General features: G+C 34.8%; 3 protein-coding genes across 8 annotated transcripts; 2 read left to right on the top strand and 1 right to left on the bottom strand.

The window, feature by feature from the left end:
* Positions 1-190: 190 nt before the first annotated feature.
* Positions 191-5,616, top strand: LOC137826033 (Pentatricopeptide repeat (PPR) superfamily protein). Of its 5 annotated transcripts, XR_011083395.1 has the most exons (5): positions 2,654-2,882; positions 3,353-3,539; positions 3,650-3,737; positions 3,850-3,926; positions 5,338-5,616. XR_011083395.1 is itself a non-coding variant. In XM_090294559.1 (4 exons), the coding sequence occupies exon 1, from the start codon at positions 366-368 to the stop codon at positions 2,553-2,555; it is 2,190 nt and encodes a 729-aa protein (XP_090150685.1). In that variant the 5' UTR covers positions 230-365; the 3' UTR covers positions 2,556-2,882; positions 3,353-3,737; positions 3,850-3,926; positions 5,338-5,616. The 5 variants fall into 5 exon arrangements, 4 of the variants coding, with proteins under 4 accessions (XP_090150683.1, XP_090150686.1, XP_090150685.1 ...); XM_090294559.1 differs by having other exon boundaries at positions 230-2,882; positions 3,353-3,737; XM_090294558.1 differs by adding an exon at positions 4,796-4,868 and having other exon boundaries at positions 230-2,882; positions 3,353-3,926.
* A 1,998-nt stretch (positions 5,617-7,614) lies between these two features.
* LOC137826032 (Pentatricopeptide repeat (PPR) superfamily protein) lies at positions 7,615-13,793 on the top strand. 2 transcript variants are annotated; one of them, XM_090294587.1, is made up of 4 exons: positions 7,615-10,353; positions 12,028-12,272; positions 12,356-12,617; positions 13,350-13,793. In XM_090294587.1, exon 1 carries the CDS (start codon positions 7,728-7,730, stop codon positions 10,047-10,049), a length of 2,322 nt encoding a protein of 773 aa, XP_090150713.1. In that variant the 5' UTR covers positions 7,615-7,727; the 3' UTR covers positions 10,050-10,353; positions 12,028-12,272; positions 12,356-12,617; positions 13,350-13,793. The 2 variants fall into 2 exon arrangements, with proteins under 2 accessions (XP_090150713.1, XP_068487130.2); XM_068631029.2 differs by lacking the exons at positions 12,356-12,617; positions 13,350-13,793 and adding an exon at positions 10,465-10,531.
* A 2,744-nt stretch (positions 13,794-16,537) lies between these two features.
* LOC137826031 (Tetratricopeptide repeat (TPR)-like superfamily protein) lies at positions 16,538-19,353 on the bottom strand. Its single transcript, XM_068631875.2, has one exon. It carries the CDS (start codon positions 19,286-19,288, stop codon positions 16,697-16,699), a length of 2,592 nt encoding a protein of 863 aa, XP_068487976.1. The 5' UTR covers positions 19,289-19,353; the 3' UTR covers positions 16,538-16,696.
* Between the last annotated feature and the right edge of the window lie 157 nt (positions 19,354-19,510).

The raw sequence follows: 19,510 nt of genomic DNA, 5'->3' as shown, positions 1-19,510 counted from the left end.
GAATTATTTTATTTAACAATTCGTCCAACAAATTTATTTGTCAACTATCCCAAATCAATATATTTTTATCTTTATCTACGCAATTGATTTTCTTAATCACTTATATTTTTAGTTTACACTTTATAATTTATGTCTAAATTTAATCTTAATTTTTCTTAAAAATATAATATAAATTGTTGATTGTAAATTTAAAACACAATTTATAAAAATAAAGTTTTGAAATGGCGAGGGTTACGTTTTCTGCGTGTAAACGTTGAAGTGTATCTCTCTCATCGTGATTCGTAACAAACGCTGCATCATCAGAATCGTTATTCATCGCGGTGGCTCCATTGGGGTTAGTCTCTCCCCTTCAATCTCTCACCTTCATGTTGGAAACATTCAAATTCTCTTCCAATGTGAGTAGGGTCACGTTACTTCGCTTAAAAATCCCTTTTTTTCCACTTTGCACAGCTGCCCCGGGCAGCAATTTGAATGATAATGAATGTGAGAGTAGTGACAGTGAGACAGAGTGGGAGAGATTGCTCAAACCTTTTGACCTCAAACAGCTTAGAAGGTCACTGACCCCAATTAGCCCTTTTCAGCTTTGTAAATTGCTGGTGCTTCCTCTTGACATTCCCACTTCAATGGAACTGTTTCAAAGGGCTGGTGCCCAAAAGGGGTATTGCCACACCTTTGATGCCTACTATCTCTTAATTGATAAGCTTGGGGCTGTTGGGGACTTCAAAGTTGTTGAAAACTTGTTGAAGCAAATGAAAGATGAAGGAGTAGTGTTTAAGGAATCACTCTTTATTTTGATTATGAAGTATTATGGGAAGGCAGGGTTGCCTGGCCAGGCAACTAGGCTTTTGTTGGACATGTGGGGTGTTTATTCATGTGACCCCACTTTTAAGTCCTACAATGTTGTGTTGCAGATTCTGGTTGATGGGAATTGTCCCAGGGTGGCACCTAATGTTTTCTATGACATGTTGAGTAGAGGTGTTTCTCCTACCGTGCATACCTTTGCTGTGGTCATGAAAGCCTTGTGTATGGTTAATGAAGTTGATTCGGCTTGCTCCCTTCTCAGGGACATGGCCAAGCACGGGTGTGTTCCAAATTCGGTCATTTACCAGACCCTGATTCATGCTCTTTGTGAAAACAATAGAGTGAGTGAGGCGATGCGGCTTTTGGAGGACATGTTTCTGATGTGCTGTGAGCCTGATGTTCAGACCTTCAATGATGTCATCCATGGCCTCTGCAGGGCCGGTCGGATTCATGAGGCAGCGAAGTTGCTTGATCGAATGCTCCTTCGAGGTTTCAGTGCCGATGCTCGGACTTATGGATATTTAATGCATGGGTTGTGCAGAATGGGGCAAGTTGATGAAGCAAGGAGCTTACTGAATAAAATTCCCAGTCCCAATACTGTGCTCTATAATACGTTAATCAATGGATATGTTTCTAGTGGAAGGTTCGAAGAAGCCAAGGGTCTTCTATACAATAGCATGGTAACTGCGGGTTATGAACCTGATGCCTACACGTTTAACATAATGATCGATGGACTTTGCAAGCAAGGGTATTTGGTTTCTGCCCTTGGATTTTTATCTGATGTGGTAGCAAAAGGCTTTGAGCCCAATGTGATCACGTACACCATATTGATAAATGGTTTCTGCAAGCAAGGCAGATTAGAGGAAGTGACTGGAATTGTAAATAGCATGTCAGCCAAGGGTCTGAGTCTGACTACAGTGGGGTACAATTGCTTGATCTGTGCACTGTCCAAGGATGGGAAGATTGAAGAAGCTTTACAACTGTTTCACGAAATGTCAAGCAAAGGATGTAAACCTGATATTTATACATTTAATTCTTTAATACATGGACTGTGCAGGAATGATAAGATGGAACATGCCTTGAGTTTGTATCATGACATGTTCTTGGAGGGTGTCATTGCTAACACTGTAACGTACAATACGCTGATTAGTGCATTTCTTATGAGAGATTCAGTTCAACAAGCATTTAAGCTTGTCGATGAAATGTTATTTAGAGGGTGTCCTCTAGACAGTATTACGTATAATGGCCTTATTAAAGTTCTCTGTAAAACTGGGTCAGTTGAAAAGGGATTGGGATTGTTTGAAGAAATGCTTGGGAGAGGGATTTTTCCAACCATTATAACTTGCAATATTCTGATCAGTGCCTTGTGTAGAACTGGAAAAGTAAATGACGCTCTAAAATTTCTTCGGGATATGATTCATCGTGGTTTGACACCAAATATAGTCAGTTATAACTGCCTGATCAATGGTCTTTGCAAGATGGGTCATATTCAAGAGGCACTGAACATTTTTAACAGGTTACAAGGTGAAGGAATTTGTCCTGATGATATTACATATAACACACTGATCAGTAGACACTGTCATGAGGAGATGTTTAATGATGCCTGTCTGCTTTTATATAGGGGCGTAGATAATGGGTTCATTCCCAATGAAATCACTTGGTCAATACTGATAAACTATTTTGTAAAAAAAATACCAAGGGGAGAAAGATTTTCTAAGAATTACATGGTGGAATTCGGAGCTTCTTCTCCTTGAAGCCAGCATATTTTATCCAGTCTTGATCTCATTTGTTTTGTCTTTTGGCATTCTGGTTATGGGCTAATGTCTCTGGATTTTGGTCCATTTTCTGCTCATGGGAAATTGGGAGTCCATCCAGCATTTTACTGTGACATGTCTTCAATATTTGTGAGTCGTATTGCTGGTTGAATTTTGGAGTTTGCACAAGTGCAGAATGGGGAAAGACTACTTTGAGTTATCTCATCAAGCTGATCGAAGTTTTCTGTAGCTGAAGCATAAACATTCGCTTTTATGTAGTATCATTTGAAGGAAAGATAGTTGGCTGGTTCCACTGCTGGTTAAGAGGTATATGTTAAAGATATGATTTGATCACATCTAATAAAAAAATATCTTGCCAAATATTTCTCAATATTAATTATTGATTTTATTTCTTATTATTGTATTTATTTTTCATTGTAAATAGAAATACACTTGTGTACACACTACAGACAATTACAAGCAACCCTTTCAATAGTATCTAATTGTTTCCCTGTCATATGTTGAACTGTCTCCCCTTAAATTGATTGATATGATTTTTCTTGCTTAAAAAACTAGACGTGTTTGTTGTCTGTCCTTCGATTATTCTAATTTAATTATTTATCCCTTCTCTGATTACTTGGTTGGATTGATACATTTGTGAAGCTTAGCTTTAGGTTTAACAGTGGTTTTGGGTTTACTTTTGTTTTTTTTGTGTTTCTAGCTTTGTTCTCGGATTGCTAGTCGGTGTTGTTGTGGTGAATTGGTTTGAGCATTTGCATTGGTGTTTTTTGTTGTAGGAACACTTCCTGGTGGGGGTGGATAAGAACTCACAGGGTTTGTAGTTGGTTGTTCCCCTGGAATACCTTGAATTATAGGGATAAGGGAACGGGCGTGGTAGAAGGAACTGTCACAGGTGCTTAGTTGGTGCAAGGGACTGTGATGACTGGTGTAGGCGGGCTTGGATTTGAGGGGAAAACAGTGGCAGTGAGTGTGTCTAGTAGTTTTTCTAATTTGGACGTTTGAAAGAAATGAAATTTTCAACTAAGCTTTCATTTAAGAAATCAACTGACTTGTAATCTTGTAATCTTGGCCAGAGTGCTGAAAAATCTTGTAATCTGTCACCAAAAGTTTGAGATTGGGAGATTTGATTTTCTAGAGAAATGAAGCACCAACAGATGTTAGGTGAGGTGTTTTGATTGAAACAAAGACAAGAACCCACAATGCAGTACACGGAGTGCCATGCAACACATCACACCATTATATCAATAATTAGTTTGATTTTATACTGTTGAAGGTTGGTACCGTGGCATTAAGGAAGTAAAAGTTGCTATGAACCCAGTCACGACGAGGGCTTGGCAGAAGGACCACTCTGTGAGTTCCTCTGTATCTCCTTATCTTTTGTCTTTCAGTGTCTCAGTTTCTCTTTGAAACAAACTCATTGCTTTTTATCTTGATAAACAAGTACGCCATGTTTAACAAATAAATTTTATCCTAACAAGCATGTCATGTTCGCGGGATTATCAATATTGATAGCTTTCTTGATATCTTGATTCTTTTCATATCTCATTTTTTCCTTGTTCTTGGCTTTTCTTTCTTGTAATGCAAGAAGTTGACTTAGGGGGCTAAAGTTCACCATGCTGGAGAAGACAACTTATATAGATGTGCTTCTAATACATTCCTTCGAACACACACTCTACTGTTAGTTGAAAGTTATTTCAAATTACAAAATCATGGGATAATCATTAAATAAGAAGTGAGTCCCTCCAATTTTTGTAATTTCTAATAAATTCAATTCAACCAACAAATAAGAGTTGGTTGCTAAATTTTTTTATTGATCATGTAACCAATAAAAAAACATGTGTTGCCTTTTATTTTAATAAGAGGCATCTGAATTTGTCATTCCTTTGGCCAAGTATGTTAAAACTGTGTATCTATACCAGTTTTTGTTGGCATGCAATTTAGGATGCTGTTTGAGACATAAGAATCAAGTGTTCGTCGCTAGGTATTTCTTGTCTTAAAATTTCCCTTCTCCCATGTGAAAAACTGTTTACCTTTTGTCCTATGCCTTAGAGTGATAGTTGGGTTGGTTAAATTACTTCTTGGTCCTCGTACTTTTTGGTAAAAAACAAATCAAACTGGTCTCCGATAGTTTGAAATTTTTTAGTTTCATTTTTAAATGTTCCCTACAACCCTCTTATGGTAGAGTGCTGGATTAAGGGACTCTTTTTTTGAAACTATAGGACCCAACCCAGTTGCTAATTCAAACTCTAGGGGATATCTGACTTCTTTCAACAGTATAAAGAGTCCAATAAAGTAAGTAGACTTCTAATTTTACTTTTCCATTTTCATTCTTGTTCTTTTTCTTATGTGATTTGTAGATGAATGTGGTGATGTTACATAGTACTGTGGGTTGTACTGTGTTCTGTGTTGTATGAGTAAAGAAACGTATATGCTGCTATTCACATGCAGTTCCCAATCAGCATTGTTGGTAACTGCATATAATTTCATCCAAATTTAAGAGTGAAAGTATTAGTTGGACCCCTTTAAATTTAACCGCACATGATTCAATCAGTATTGCTCATTAACTTTGAGTACATGTTCATTGCTTTGAGACTACAGAAACAGAAGTCAATGCAAAAGTATTTAATTACATGCATCTCTTCCCAAATAGCAGAAGGCTAGAACAAAGATGCTCACTAAAATTTGAATATATAAGCACTTCATTTTAGAACTCCTGATTCCTGATTCTGCACAGAAACATTTACATTTGTCAATTTTACAGGGAGTTTAAGAGCAATATGTGGTACACAGAAATACTATCTCCTCTAGAAGTACAGAAAATAGGCAAAGGTCACAAACTTTGTAGTTCTGGCAACTCTTGCGATAATTTTGTGAGCCAACAAGAGTTGGGAAGTTCCAGAAATGGCATGTCATCAACGATGTTTTTTCAACAGTAGGAGATTCTCCTATGTAAGGAATGTTTCATGAAAAGTTATGATGACAGAATTTCTTATGTATGAATTCACCCAACATTTTATACATACTACTACTGTATTGTTTAGATTGGAAAGATATTGAATTGAAAATGGAAAGAAAACAAAGAAAAAAAAAAGTAGAAATTAAGATATTAGTTTAAAAGAAAGAGAATAAAAAGTGAAAGGAAAAAAAATTGTAGTTAGATTTGATTAATGTGATGGAATAAAAAAATTATATTAACTGGATAATACGATTAAATTACTCGTTAAAATTTAATAAGAATAAGAATGATTTAAAATTGAGAGATGATTAACTATGAAGTAATTGTTTTATAAAATTAAAAATAATATTTAAAAATATTTAAAAATTAAAATTTAATTTACTTAAATAATTAATTACAAATCATGTACACGTTGTTTTCCACTTACCAATGTTAAAAAAAATTAAGTATAGAAAAGATTTGCGAACGGGAAATGGAAACTACACCTTAAATAGATGGACATAATAAATAAAAGATTTTTTTAATTAATTTACACTCAAACAAGAATACATTTAAGTCAATTCAAGAATATATTTAAAAATAACTTGAATTTTATTAGAAATAAAAGCATAAATCTACATAATATTTAATTAAATATAAGTAAAGAATTAATGTACATGTAACAATTTTAACAATCTATAAAATAATAAAGTATGTTTATTAAAGTCATTCAAGTAAGAAGAGTAGATAAAAATAGGAATAACATGTGACATTGCACATATAATTACTTGATTTTAAACATTATCTACAATTCAAAAAAATTAAGTATGTTTATTATAGTCATTCAATTTAATTTTAGTTATTTTTGATAAAATTAAAATTAATTTTAAATATTACCTATAATTTGACTTATATTAAAAAGAATTACTAAATAGAAATTAATTTTAAAAACTAAAATAATTAGTTATTATTTAACTAAATTAAAAGTCATTTTATAAATTAAAAAATTATTAATATCTAAAGTAATTTTTATTATTAATAAAAATTTATAAAATAGTTTTTAAATTAACATCTAATAATTAGTTACTGAAATTTTAGTTACTTACTACTTTATATTTTAAATTATTTTTTATTAAATTTTTTAGAAATTAATTTAAAATTTAAAATATTAGTAGTTAAATTTTTGATAGTTAATAATTAAATACTAATTTAAAAATTATTTTATAAATTTTTATTAATAGAAGTTATTTTAGATACGAAATTTTTTTAGTTTATAAAAAATCTAATTTAATTAATATATTAATTAATTATTTTTGTCTCTAAATTTAATTATTATTTAATGATTTTTTAATAAAATTAATTAAAAGGATTATTGTTTTTAAAATTGGTCTATGTAGTTTCCATCTTTGTAAATTTGTTATTATACTTTAACTTTTTAAAAATTGGTATGTGAATTTGTTTTATATGGTTATGGTTAATTATTTAAATAAATTAAATTTTAATTTTTTAATATTATTTTTAATTTTATAAAATGATTACTTTATAATTAATCGTGGTTTAGTTTTAATTCATACTTATATATGCTAAATTTAATAAAAGTATTTTGATAACTTTTATATTTTTCAATTAATTGATTTTTTTATTTTGCCACAGATCAAATCAATTATATTTTTTTTTATTTTCTTTTAATTTTCACTTTTTTGTGTGTAAATAATCTTACTTTTCATTATTTTTTCTTCTTCTTATTTCTTATTTAGTTTTTTAAATCGAAATTTTGAAGCCTCGCATAGAGTTCTAAATGATTAAAAAATTATGATTAACAAATAATTTCATTAAGCAATGTTTATCATCTATATCTATAATCTCTAATGACATATAAACAGATTGGGTTTTGGAGCTGTTACTTATGTATAATTTTTTTCCCCTTTATACCTTTATATATATAATTAATTTTATTGATTTAATAATCAGTAAAAAAATGATTCACATCATACAAATTAATAAACATACCTATTTTATGTATATATTAACAATACTTTAATAAAAATAAATTTTTCTAACTGCATAATTCTCTTATTAGTTATAGAAAAAGTGAATACTTCCGCTAATTGTAACGGTGTAAAACCAAACCCTCTCAATTGATATTGAAAACATTGAAATCCCGAACCCATGTGAGCAGAGACACGCTTCTTCTTCTGGTTGTTGTTGATTTTGAGATGAATCGTGCACTGCTTCCGAAGCACGTTGCTGCGGTGGTGAAAGCACAAAAGGATCCTCTGAAAGCGCTGGAAATGTTCAAATCGGCGAAAAAGGAGTCGGGCTTCAAGCACACGCTGCTAACATACAAGTGCATGGTCCAGAAGCTGGGCCATCACGGCGAGTTCGAGGAGATGGAGAAGGTGCTTTCGGAGATGAGAGAGTACGTCAACAATGCGCTTCTGGAAGGCGCGTACATCGAGGCCATGAAACACTACGGTAGGAAGGGGAAGGTTCAGGAAGCTGTTGACACCTTCGAACGCATGGACTTCTACAGCTGTGACCCCTCCGTTCACTCCTACAACTCCATCATGAACATTCTGGTCGAGTACGGCTACCATGACCAAGCCCACAAAGTGTACATGAGGATGAGAGACAGAAGGGTGGAATCTGATGTGTACACCTATACCGTAAGGATCAAGTCCTTCTGCAGAACTTCCAGGCCTCATGCTGCTCTTAGACTCCTTCGTAACATGCCTGAACTTGGGTGTGATTCCAATCCTGTCGCCTATTGCACTGTCGTTGCTGGGCTGTATGATTTTGGTGACCATGAAGATGCGCGTGTTCTGTTTGATGAAATGCTTGCGCGGTGTTTGTGTCCCGATGTTGTCACGTTTAATAAGCTTGTGCATGTGCTGTGCAAAAAGGGTATTGTTTCTGAAAGTGAGAAGCTTCTCGGCAAGGTTTTGAAGAGGGGGGTTTGTCCCAATTTGTTCACCTTTAATATTTTTGTTCAAGGGCTTTGTAGGGAAGGTGCTCTTGACGGTGCTGTTAGGTTGTTGGATAGTGTGTTGCGGGAGGGATTGAGTCTTGATGTCGTCACTTATAATATATTGATATGTGGTCTGTGTAGGAATTCGTGGGTTGTTGAGGCTGAGGATTACTTGCGGAAAATGGTGAATGATGGATTGGAGCCTGATGGTTTTACCTATAATAGTATTATTGATGGATACTGCAAGAAGGGGATGGTGCAATGTGCGAATAGGGTACTGAAGGATGCAATTTTTAAGGGTTTTAAACCTGATGAGTTTACTTATTGTTCCTTAATTAATGGGTTTTGCCGGGATGGTGACCCTGATCAAGCTATGGCGGTCTTTAAGGATGGACTCAGAAAAGGTTTGAGGCCGAGCATTGTTGTATACAATACCTTGATTAAAGGGTTGTCTCAGCAGGGTCTTATTTTGCCAGCTTTGCAATTGATGAATGAGATGGCTGAAAATGGTTGTCAACCCAATATATGGACTTATAATTTAGTTATAAATGGCTTGTGCAAAATGGGTTGTGTGTCTGATGCTAATCATCTTGTAGATGATGCTATTGCCAAAGGGTGCGTACCGGACATGTTTACGTATAATACTTTGATTGATGGCTATTGTAAACAGATGAAGTTAGAAAGTGCAACTGTGGTAGTAAATAGAATGTGGAGTCTGGGTATGACTCCCGATGTTATCACATACAACACTTTGCTGAATGGGCTTTGCAAGGCTGGAAAATCTGAAGAAGTAATGGAGATTTTCAAGGCAATGGAGGAGAAGGGATGTGCTCCAAATATAGTTACGTACAACATTATTATAGAGAGCCTTTGTAAAACTAAGAAAGTTATTGAAGCTGTAGATTTGCTTGGGGAAATAAAAAGCAAGGGTTTGAAATCTGATGTTGTTAGTTTTGGCACATTGATCACTGGGTTCTGTAAGATTGGGGATCTTGATGGTGCTTACCGGTTATTTAGAAGGATGGAAAAACAATATGATGTTTGTCATACAACAGCAACATATAACATCATAATCAGTGCATTTTCTGAACAACTCAATATGAATATGGCCATGAAACTCTTTTCTAAGATGAAGGGCAATGGCTGTGACCCAGACAACTACACTTATCGGGTTTTCATAGATGGCTTTTGCAAAATAGGAAATATTTCTCAAGGATTCAAGTTTCTTTTGGAAAATATAGAAAAGGGGTTTATACCATCATTGACAACATTTGGACGGGTTTTAAATTGTCTGTGTGCAAAGGACAAGGTTCCAGAAGCAGTTAGTATCATCCACTGTATGATACGAAAGGGCATCGTTCCAAACACTGTAAATACAATTTTTGAAGCTGATAAAAAGGTGGTAGCAGCGCCTAAGATACTTGTAGAAGTTTTGTTGAAAAAGGGTCACATAACTTATCACACTTACGAACTACTATATGATGGTATTAGAGATAAAAAGATACTCAAGAAAAGGCTCCCAACTGTGACTTCTCTTCATCGAGGGACCAGGTTACCAGCTGTTGATTAGAAGATAATATCTTTGGAAAGTGATCATTCATGACCCTCTGCTTAGTTCTAACTTGCAAAGATATTTGAGCTTCCAGTAGATACCTATTGTTATGATACTGAATTTCACAATGCTAACCTACCACACTTGAGTCTTCAAGCCAAATTTTTCATTCAGAAGTACATTTGAATAATGAGAAGTGATGATGCTCATCTACATACTCAAGTCCTCGACAAACAAGAGAGACAGCTGCCAACTTTCACAGCATTGTCTTTTGATTTGTAACGTGGAAATTAAAGTACAAGTCATGCTTGTATATCTAAAGGTAAGCTCCTTTCAACTTTTGATTGAGATGTACCGTGTGTAGTGTAGAATTTTATATATGGAAGCATAACATTTAATGTCCTTATGTTCACTTTTCATTTTCATGTTGCAGGCTAACTTTTAATTTCATGATGTAGTAGTACATGAGTCAATATACAAGCAAACATGCATTTATTATGGTAAACCAGCATTTGTCAAAACTATTTATGGGTGGTTATTCTGTTTACCTGTTTATGATTTTAAGTTTGAGGTGACTAAGGTTGAGTTGTTTTTCTATTTATTTGTGGTTATTCTGTTTGCCTGCTTGTTTGTGTGGTTGGAGTTTGGATCAGGATATGTTATTTTGATTGGTAAATATACTGTGGATTTAATGTGCTGATTACTGATGTGCCACCTGTAGACTGGACTATAGGCCCTCTTGACTTGTGTGAAATTTACTTCATGTGTATTAGATGATTTTTAGGAGAGAAAAAATTGTTTGAATTCTGAAACCTTGGCATGTATGTGCTGGCCCTCTGGTTTTTTCTGCCTCCTGTTAGAAGTCGTGTAGTAGTCTACCTTCCCCAAGGTCACAATGAGCAGGTCAGTAATGCTGCTTGTATCTGTAAGTTGGATTTTATTGAACTATCCTTAATTTTGTAGCATTTTGAGGATATTTTGGGGCAGATGCTATGCTCACGAAAAGCACAAGTACAGAAAATTAGTACCTCATTTAGTATATGCTTATAATCTGAGTGTGCGAGGCTGTAAGCTGTAAGTTCCATGTTAGCAGACTTCATGGATTAATGTTTAAGTCGTTGAGCCTGGAAGGAGAGAGGATGGGCTAATTAAGTAAAGAAAAAATAAAATATGCTCCATTAATCCTTTGATTTATGCTTTATGTTGTTGTTGCTACCACTCTAAACATAAGTGAAGTCCCTTGTAATGGATGTGGTATTGCTTGATTTGAAGTGAGGAGCATTTTCTTGAATTTTAAATAGAATTTGACATTATGGTTTCAACTCTAGAAAGTCTGAACCTTGGTCAGCCTGATAATCATGGTATGAATCTCTTGTATAATCTATGTAGCATAAACATTGACACGGACACTGATACGACATGGATACGGACTTGTCGAATCTATATATTATATAATTATGAATTATATAAATTGACAATAAAGATTTATGTGTACAAGTATGTTTCAGATTTTTTTTTTTTAACGGAAAGATGTTTTCCATGGCTGATTCAAAAAGATTTGTTTATTATTTTTATAATCATATTAAAAATTTATACAATAAGTTTGATATTTTAGAAAACTAATGTATTTCTACTTTTTAAAATTATGTTAGAATCGTGCTAAAATTGTCAGAAATTTAACAAATATTTTTTGAATTGGACACTTCACCAATACGATACGTGTGTCCGACACGGACACGCCATTTAAAAGGCGTGTCTGAGCCTAATAATAATTGCTATGCTAAAAGTTAGAGTGACAGACAAATAGAGAACTCTTTGGTGTATCATCATGATTAATTTTAGTTTATATTTTTTTCCAAGGGGATTCCAGCCTAATGGTTATTTTTATCTAAACTATTATTGCAATCAGAATTTCCAAATAATTGATTGTTTCTTGTGTATTTCATTTACATTTGTTTTTTTAGTAATTTGACAAATGTAGATATTGATTTTACAGGTTGCCACTTCAACCAACAGGGAAGTAGATGCACATATTCCTATTTACCCTAACTTGCCACGGCAACTTATCTGTTAGCTTCACAATGTGACCATGCACGTAAGGATAAAAAAATAGTTCAGAACTTAAGTTTAGATCTGCATCTGGAACATATTTATGGGCTTGCATTTTGAACCTTTAAAGCATGCATCTTGATGCTGAAGCAAGAGAAGCACATGTGCAAATGACTGCAACCACTAAGTCCTGTACTTTTCTATTATTTGCCACCTTGTTCTATTTTATTTTTAATTTTTGTATCACATCTTGACATTATTTATTTTGCTGCAAGAGCAAAAGGTGGTGTATCTTCTGCCTGCTGAATTGAGCAATCCCAGCAAGCAATACCAGTACTCATGGAGGATTTTCTTTTCCTCGAAGAGCAGCTGAAAAAAGTCTTCCCTTCCTCTTGTAAGTCATATTCACATAGTGATATTGTCTGTTATATGTTTCTTTAATTTGTTTCTCAGGATTACACACGGCAGCCTCCTGCCTAGAGAACTAATAGCCAGAGATGTTCATGATAATGAATGGAAATTTGCTCACATTTCAAGGTTTGTTTGAGTGAATTTTTTTTATATAATTTATTTGTGGTCCCTGTGTCTACATTTTTTTGTCCACTTTATGCTGCTGCACATAATTACTGGTAAAGAATAACAGCTCTGATGGTCTTTGCATATTTGATATACTCAAATCAGTGATCTTTCATTTTATCAGGCAAAACATTAGTTGGAATAGCATTGGAAGCAGGGCATAGGTTTCTAAGCAGTAATTTAATTACATTATAACATGAATAAGTTGGCTGTGCTATTTCTACTTCTGTCTTGTTGCATACCGTCACATCCTTATTTGGTTGGCTTGGCTTCTTTGCTTGTTTGGTCAAATTTGTTTCAAGTCTTCAACGTAGCATTACTGTTGTAATTTTTAAATTTTAGTCAACCTTAGTCGGTCTAATTTTTTGTTTTGCATGAATAATATGAAAACTGTGTTAAGAATCATTACAAAGGTTGAGTATATAGCTGTTAATCATATACAAATTATCCTCTCTAGCTCTTCCACTACTTCTGAAGATCCTTATCCATATCACGTTTGACAGTTGTTTATAGCAAAACCAAGGAATGATTTGGCTCACGAAAATTGCTTAAATTGTTACTTTATGTTTTCACTTCGATCAACATTTAATCAATTAATGAGCTGGTTCCTGCCTAAAAGTTTTGTACTTCAATTTAGATTTAGCTGATTCCTGATTCTGCACCGAAAATCATTTACATTTGATAATTTTGCAGGGGGCTTGTGAACAATGTGTGGTACATAAAAATACTCTCCACTAGAAGAGCAGCAAATTGGGAACGGTGTTAGTCCTTCTACTTATGCCCAGGTCACACACTTTCTACCTCTAGCAACTCTTGTGATAATTATGCTAGTCAACAAGAGTCGAGAAGTTCCAGAAATGGCATGGCATCAATGAGGTCTTTTCACTACACTAGGACATTCTCCTATGTAAGGAATGTTAGTTGAAAATTTGTGGTGGCACCATTTTTTGTTACAAGTTTCTTATGTATACATTGGTCCAGCATTATTATACTTCACATTAATGGTTGAGATGTAGTGATTTTGCTAAGTCTTGATACAGATCAACAGCAAATGACTGTAAATTATGATAGGTGACCTTGTTTATGTAATGGTTAGTTGCACTTGAGAAAAATACAAAAGAATAAGGAATTGAGTCATTTTCCCTCTCTTATATTCTCATATTTATATTAGCTTTTACAATAACTTTGGGGATATCAGAAACAATATATGAAAAGGAAGAGAAGAGAAGAGAATAGGAAAAGGTATATATGCACAAAGTACACAACAACTTTTCAATGAATTCTACTTGAGACAACTTATTCGAACATTCCCCTTCAAGCTAGAGCATACAAATTATATATGCCAAACTTAGAACAAATAAATTCAATCCGAGGTCCTCTCAAGAATTTTGTGAATATATGTACGTTTATCATTTGATCAGACAATCTCTGCAGATTTCTTTGGACAAGAACTTTTTTGTTACAATACATCTTCATCGGGTGAATTTTAGAAAAAAAATAATTCTTTGAAGGAAATGTTTTACCCATATAAGCTGACTAGAGAAATTATCCTATACTTAACTTCACTAGATAATATTTTTTCCAAAGAAAATACAATATCTTGTAGTAGAACATTTGCGAATAGGAGAATCAACCCAATCAACATTATAATATTTAGAGATTTGGGTATTTCCTTTATTTTCATAATATAATTATTATCTTGGAGTCTTTTTGAGATATCTTAGAATATGATGACAACATTTCAATGATCAATACAAGGATTATGCATAAACTAACTCACCACAAAAAGTACAAAAGACACATCTTGTCTACTCACCACAAAAAGTACAAAAGACACATCTTGTCTAGTGGTAAGATAAATAAGTTTTTCAACTAATCTTCCATAACTTTTTGGATCAAAGAAAGTTTCTCCTTGTTCTTGCCATTAATTTCTGATACTAATTCATAGGACAATCCACTGGTTTACAATTAATTGTACCCATATCTTTTAGAATGTTAAGAGCATATACTTCATTTGAGAGATTACAACTCCTTCTTTTGAAAAAACTATTTCTATTCCCAAAAAAATATGTAAGACTTTGATGATACTTGGCCTGAAAATGATTGTATGTGTTCTTTTAACTTGAGATATTTTAGCAGCATCATTTTCTGTAATGATTATATCATCAATATACATTATTAAGTACACAGATGTGACAATAGAAAACAAATTATCTGCCTTACTAAAAGATTGAACAATGTGGAGATTGCTTGAGAACATTAAAAAATAGTATAACTTACAAATTAAACCAGACTCCTCCTGGGTTATGAAGACTTCCTTTTTTAGATCTCCACGAAGAAAAACATTTTAATATCTTACTGATGAAGGGGCCAATGGTTAACCATGGCAAGGAAAAGCCTGTTAATAGTCATTTTGGCCATCGAAAAAAGAGTATAACTGTAGTTAAACACATATTTAAGTATATCTTTTAGCCACCAATTGAGTTTTGAGATTATCAACTTCATTGTAGGTCCAACTTTAATGACAGATAACCAAATGTTTTCTTCCTGGGCGAAAGAGGAACTAATTCATATATTTTGTTATGCTCAAGAAACTGCATTTTAGTAATCATGGTTTGTCATTATCCAAAGATGATTAAGTGCTTTTGTCACACATTTAAGAATAATAAAAAACAAACAAAAAAATAAAGGAAAATAAGGAAACAACTTAGTGGTAGCTAAGAAAATGGTAAATAAGATGAAGATTACGGTAAAGTGAGTACTTTTGTGAATGTAGATGAGTCCACTCAAGTCATCATGATCAATAGTTGTAGTATTAGTGATAAATGAGAAGAACGTGCTCAAGAGGACTCACCACTAGTAATTTGATTCCTGGGTTGATAAACTAAAATATGTGGTGCAATGTTTTAAAAGGGAAGAGAATAGGAAAAAACATATCTAGAAACTAGATACACCACTAAACACATGGCTGCATTTCAATAAATTCTAAAAGTTGCTTATATAAATTATTATTTATTATCTGTTATTTAGTTCTTGCAATCGAAATTTGGGAGTTTAGTTCTTGTTCCATTTTCTTGAGAGTATGGCAAACAAGTTTTCGTCAACTTGAGTTCTAAAAGGTAAAAATAACAAACTTTTAATAGAATATTTCTTATGAACAAATAATTTATTAAGTAATATTTCTTATTGTATTAAAGGACATTTCAAATGATTTTTTTTGGAGTTGTCAAATTTAAATTGCAGTATTTTTGCATTTCAGGCATAGGTTAATCAATAATTTACTATACTTCTCTAAAAATGTTGATTTTAACGTAATTATAGTTTCTCCTTTAAAAAGACTACACGCATAGTTTTTAGTTCGAGTATTTATATTTTCCCCTTTTTCATGTGCTTCAATGTTCTTTATTTGTTTCAACACATATTACAATGATAGACTGGTCACTTTTAAGAGGCAATGTCCCCTTAAAAACCTATAAAATCCATAATTTTCACGTTAATATACGCACTATCAATTCCAGACAATGAGTTCCAATGTTTATTGGAATGAAAATAATCTTACACATTGCATTTACACTACAGAAATCAGTTATGATTTCGTGTTTCTCCATTTATTCTTATATATTTTAGTTTAACTCTTTATATGAATTTTTCTAGAATTTCATATTCCTTATAGCAAAATTAGTTTCTTTGATTTTTTTATATTTTTATATTTCACTTCACATCAAATTTTCCATCGCAATACACAACCCTGATATATTCTATTAAACAATAAATCCCAATCACAAAGGCTACGGTTATTATCTTAGAAAAAAGATATATATATATATATATATACAAAGATTTTTCTGTGTAATCATAAAATTAGGATGTAAGAATTCATATAAATTACTAAATTTTTCTACTGTTAGGTTGATTCTAATAGTTTCCTTCTAATTACATAAAGGACCATTGTACATTTCTCATTAGTATAGTAAAATAATAAAATTACCTCTCTCGTAGCAAAAATGTCATAAATTAAATGGAATGGGTTGATTTCTTTGTCACCAGTAGCCTTTACATGAGCAGGATCCATTTCTGAAATGATGGAAGCGACTTGAATCTCTCAGGATGATCTCATGTTCAATAATCTTGGATATGTAGGTTATGGCAGAGTGGCAATCACCACAGATGCGTAAATTCTTGGTGATTCGAATGGGTGCAGCTGGTGGTAATGTTAGAATGCCATAGGCAAGAGCCAACTTCTCACTATGTTCAGAAAGCAGGTCACCCTTTTCTTCATCATCAACATCATGGAGAGCAAAACTTGTCTGAGGAACATAACCAATGGCTTTAATGCGGTGAATCAAGTCTGCAAGTGTTTCATATATCTGTTGAGACTGTGAGTGAGATCTGTCTCCAACAAAAAAGGTTGCAACGCCTTTCCTTCCTTCCACCCAGCTGCAACCAGGTCTTTTCTTGATTCCACTACGTTTCATCATATATCTGATCCTAGCTACGTCTTTCCAGCGACTGGCATTGGCGTATATGTTTGAAAGCAAAGTGTATGACCCATCATTCCCTGATTCCAATTCTAACAAACGCTTTGCCGCAAGTTCCCCAACTTCCACATTCGAATGTAACCGACAAGCACTGAGCAAGGCCACCCACACTACTGGGGTTGGTTCCACAGGCATTTCATCAATGAGCTTCATAGCTTCTCCTAACCGACCAGCGCGACCCCAGAGATCAACCATGCAAGCATAATGCTCCGGTCCAGGATCTACCCCAAATTCCTTCCTCATTCTATTAAAGAAATCAGTACCCTGATCCACCATTCCCGAATGACTACAAGCATAAAGCAAAACAAGAAAGGTTATGCCATCAGGCACTAGAGACACTTTCCTCATCTCATCAAAAACCTGGACAGCATCTTCACCACGTCCATGCATGCCGTATCCAGTCATTAAAGACGTCCAAGAGACAGCATTTCTGTGTGGCATGTTGTCAAAAACAATCTGAGCGGTATCCACATCTCCACATTTGGAATACATGTCTATAAGACAATTTGCCACAAACAGCACAACAGACCCATAGCAATTGCGCAACACATAAGCATGGATTTGCCTTCCAAACCTCAATGCTGACAAACGAGCACAGGCCACAAGGGCACATGATAAAGTGAAATCATTAGGCTTTATATACTTATAAAACATTTCGGAGAAAAGCTGTAGAGCATGATTGGCATCACCATGTTGGGCATACCCACCAATCATCACAGTCCAGGTAACCACGTCTCTATCTTTTGAAGATACTGAATCAAACATTTTTCTAGCCACCTCTGTGCTTTGGCATTTAGCATACATGTCAATTAGACCATTAATCACCTTCAAATCATCATCCCCAGGATCAGGTCCATCTAAGCTGAGAATAGATTTGATGGCATAGCAATGAGTTTCTTTCCCATGGAGCAATGCCCCAACAGAGGCACAAGCTGAAAGTAACGAGACGAGAGTGACCACATTCGGACGAGAACCACAACTGCACATCTGCCTAAACACATCCAAAGCTTCACAACCCTGTCCTCGCTGCGCATACCCTGTGATAACAGCTGTCCAAGTCACAACATCTAGCTCAATGTCTTCCTCCCGCATCCTCTCAAACAAAGAAAGAGCATGTTCCAATCTGCCAGCTTGAGAATAGCCAGTCACCATGGCGTTCCAAGAAACAACATCTTTAAACACCATCCTCTGGAAAACCTTATTGGCCTCCTCCACCTCCCCACACTTAGCATACATATCAACCACAGCATTTCCCACAAAAACATCATCCACCAACCCACTTCTGATAGCAAACCCATGAACCTCTCTGCCATGCAGCAAGGCAGCCAGGGAAGCACAAGCAGGAAGTATGTTAACGAGGCTGATCACGTCCGGGGACATCAAATTCAGTCTAGTCATTTTACGAAACAATAAAAGTGAAGTCTTTGCATCGGAGGCCCCCATATAAGCAGACACAATAGAATTCCACGACACCAAGTCCTGAATACCCCACTGACACAAATCATCGAACACCTGGTGTGCGTGGCTGAGGGCTCCACACTTCCCATACATGGAGACCAGCGCATTGCAAACGAACACATTGGAAGCAAAGCCAGATCGTGCGACGGTAGCATGGAGGGAAGCACCGAGGGAAAGAAAGGAACAACCTTTGAAGAGAAAAGGGTAGGTATAGTGGTCAGGGGTCCACCCCAGTGACTTCATCCGCCGGAAGAGAGCGAAAACTTTGCGAGGAGTTCCGAGGTGAAGGGCGCGTCTTATGAGTTGGTTCCACCAGAAAACGGAAGACGGCGATGGAGGGAGGCGCTCTAGAAGCAGAATGGCGGTGGCAGTTGAATTGCAGGCCATGTATGCGCCGATTAGGTCCGTGACCAAATGCAGAAGGCCCTGCACGATGCTCTGCTGATGCCACACTTTTACCTGGGTTAGAGAGTTGCATTGTTTCAAGATTGAAGGTGTGATTGTGATGGCTGCAGTTGAAGAAGCCGCAGAAGAGAAGAGGCGAGTGTTGTTGGAGAGTGGTGACAGTGACAGTGACAGTGACAGCAACACCTTCGTCTTCAATGGAAAGCAGCAACAGCAACAGCGTAGAAGCATGCTAATGCCAACGTTGTCTCCACATTCTCAACCTTCTCTCTGTATTCTATGATTCAACATTCAACTTTTTTTTTGGATAAATTATTTTTAAACTCACTTATTAATATAAAATTAAATTATCAAAATTTCATTTACCAATTTCAATTACAATTTACATGAAATAACTTATCTAATACTTAATTTTACCAAAAACATAATTCATAAACTAGCTAATCATGGATC

This window comes from Phaseolus vulgaris, chromosome 8 (genome assembly GCF_051622355.1).
Source record: "Phaseolus vulgaris cultivar YP4 chromosome 8, ASM5162235v1, whole genome shotgun sequence".
In the NCBI taxonomy this organism is placed as follows: Eukaryota; Viridiplantae; Streptophyta; class Magnoliopsida; order Fabales; family Fabaceae; genus Phaseolus; species Phaseolus vulgaris.
This window is presented reverse-complemented; position numbering and strand designations above follow the sequence as displayed.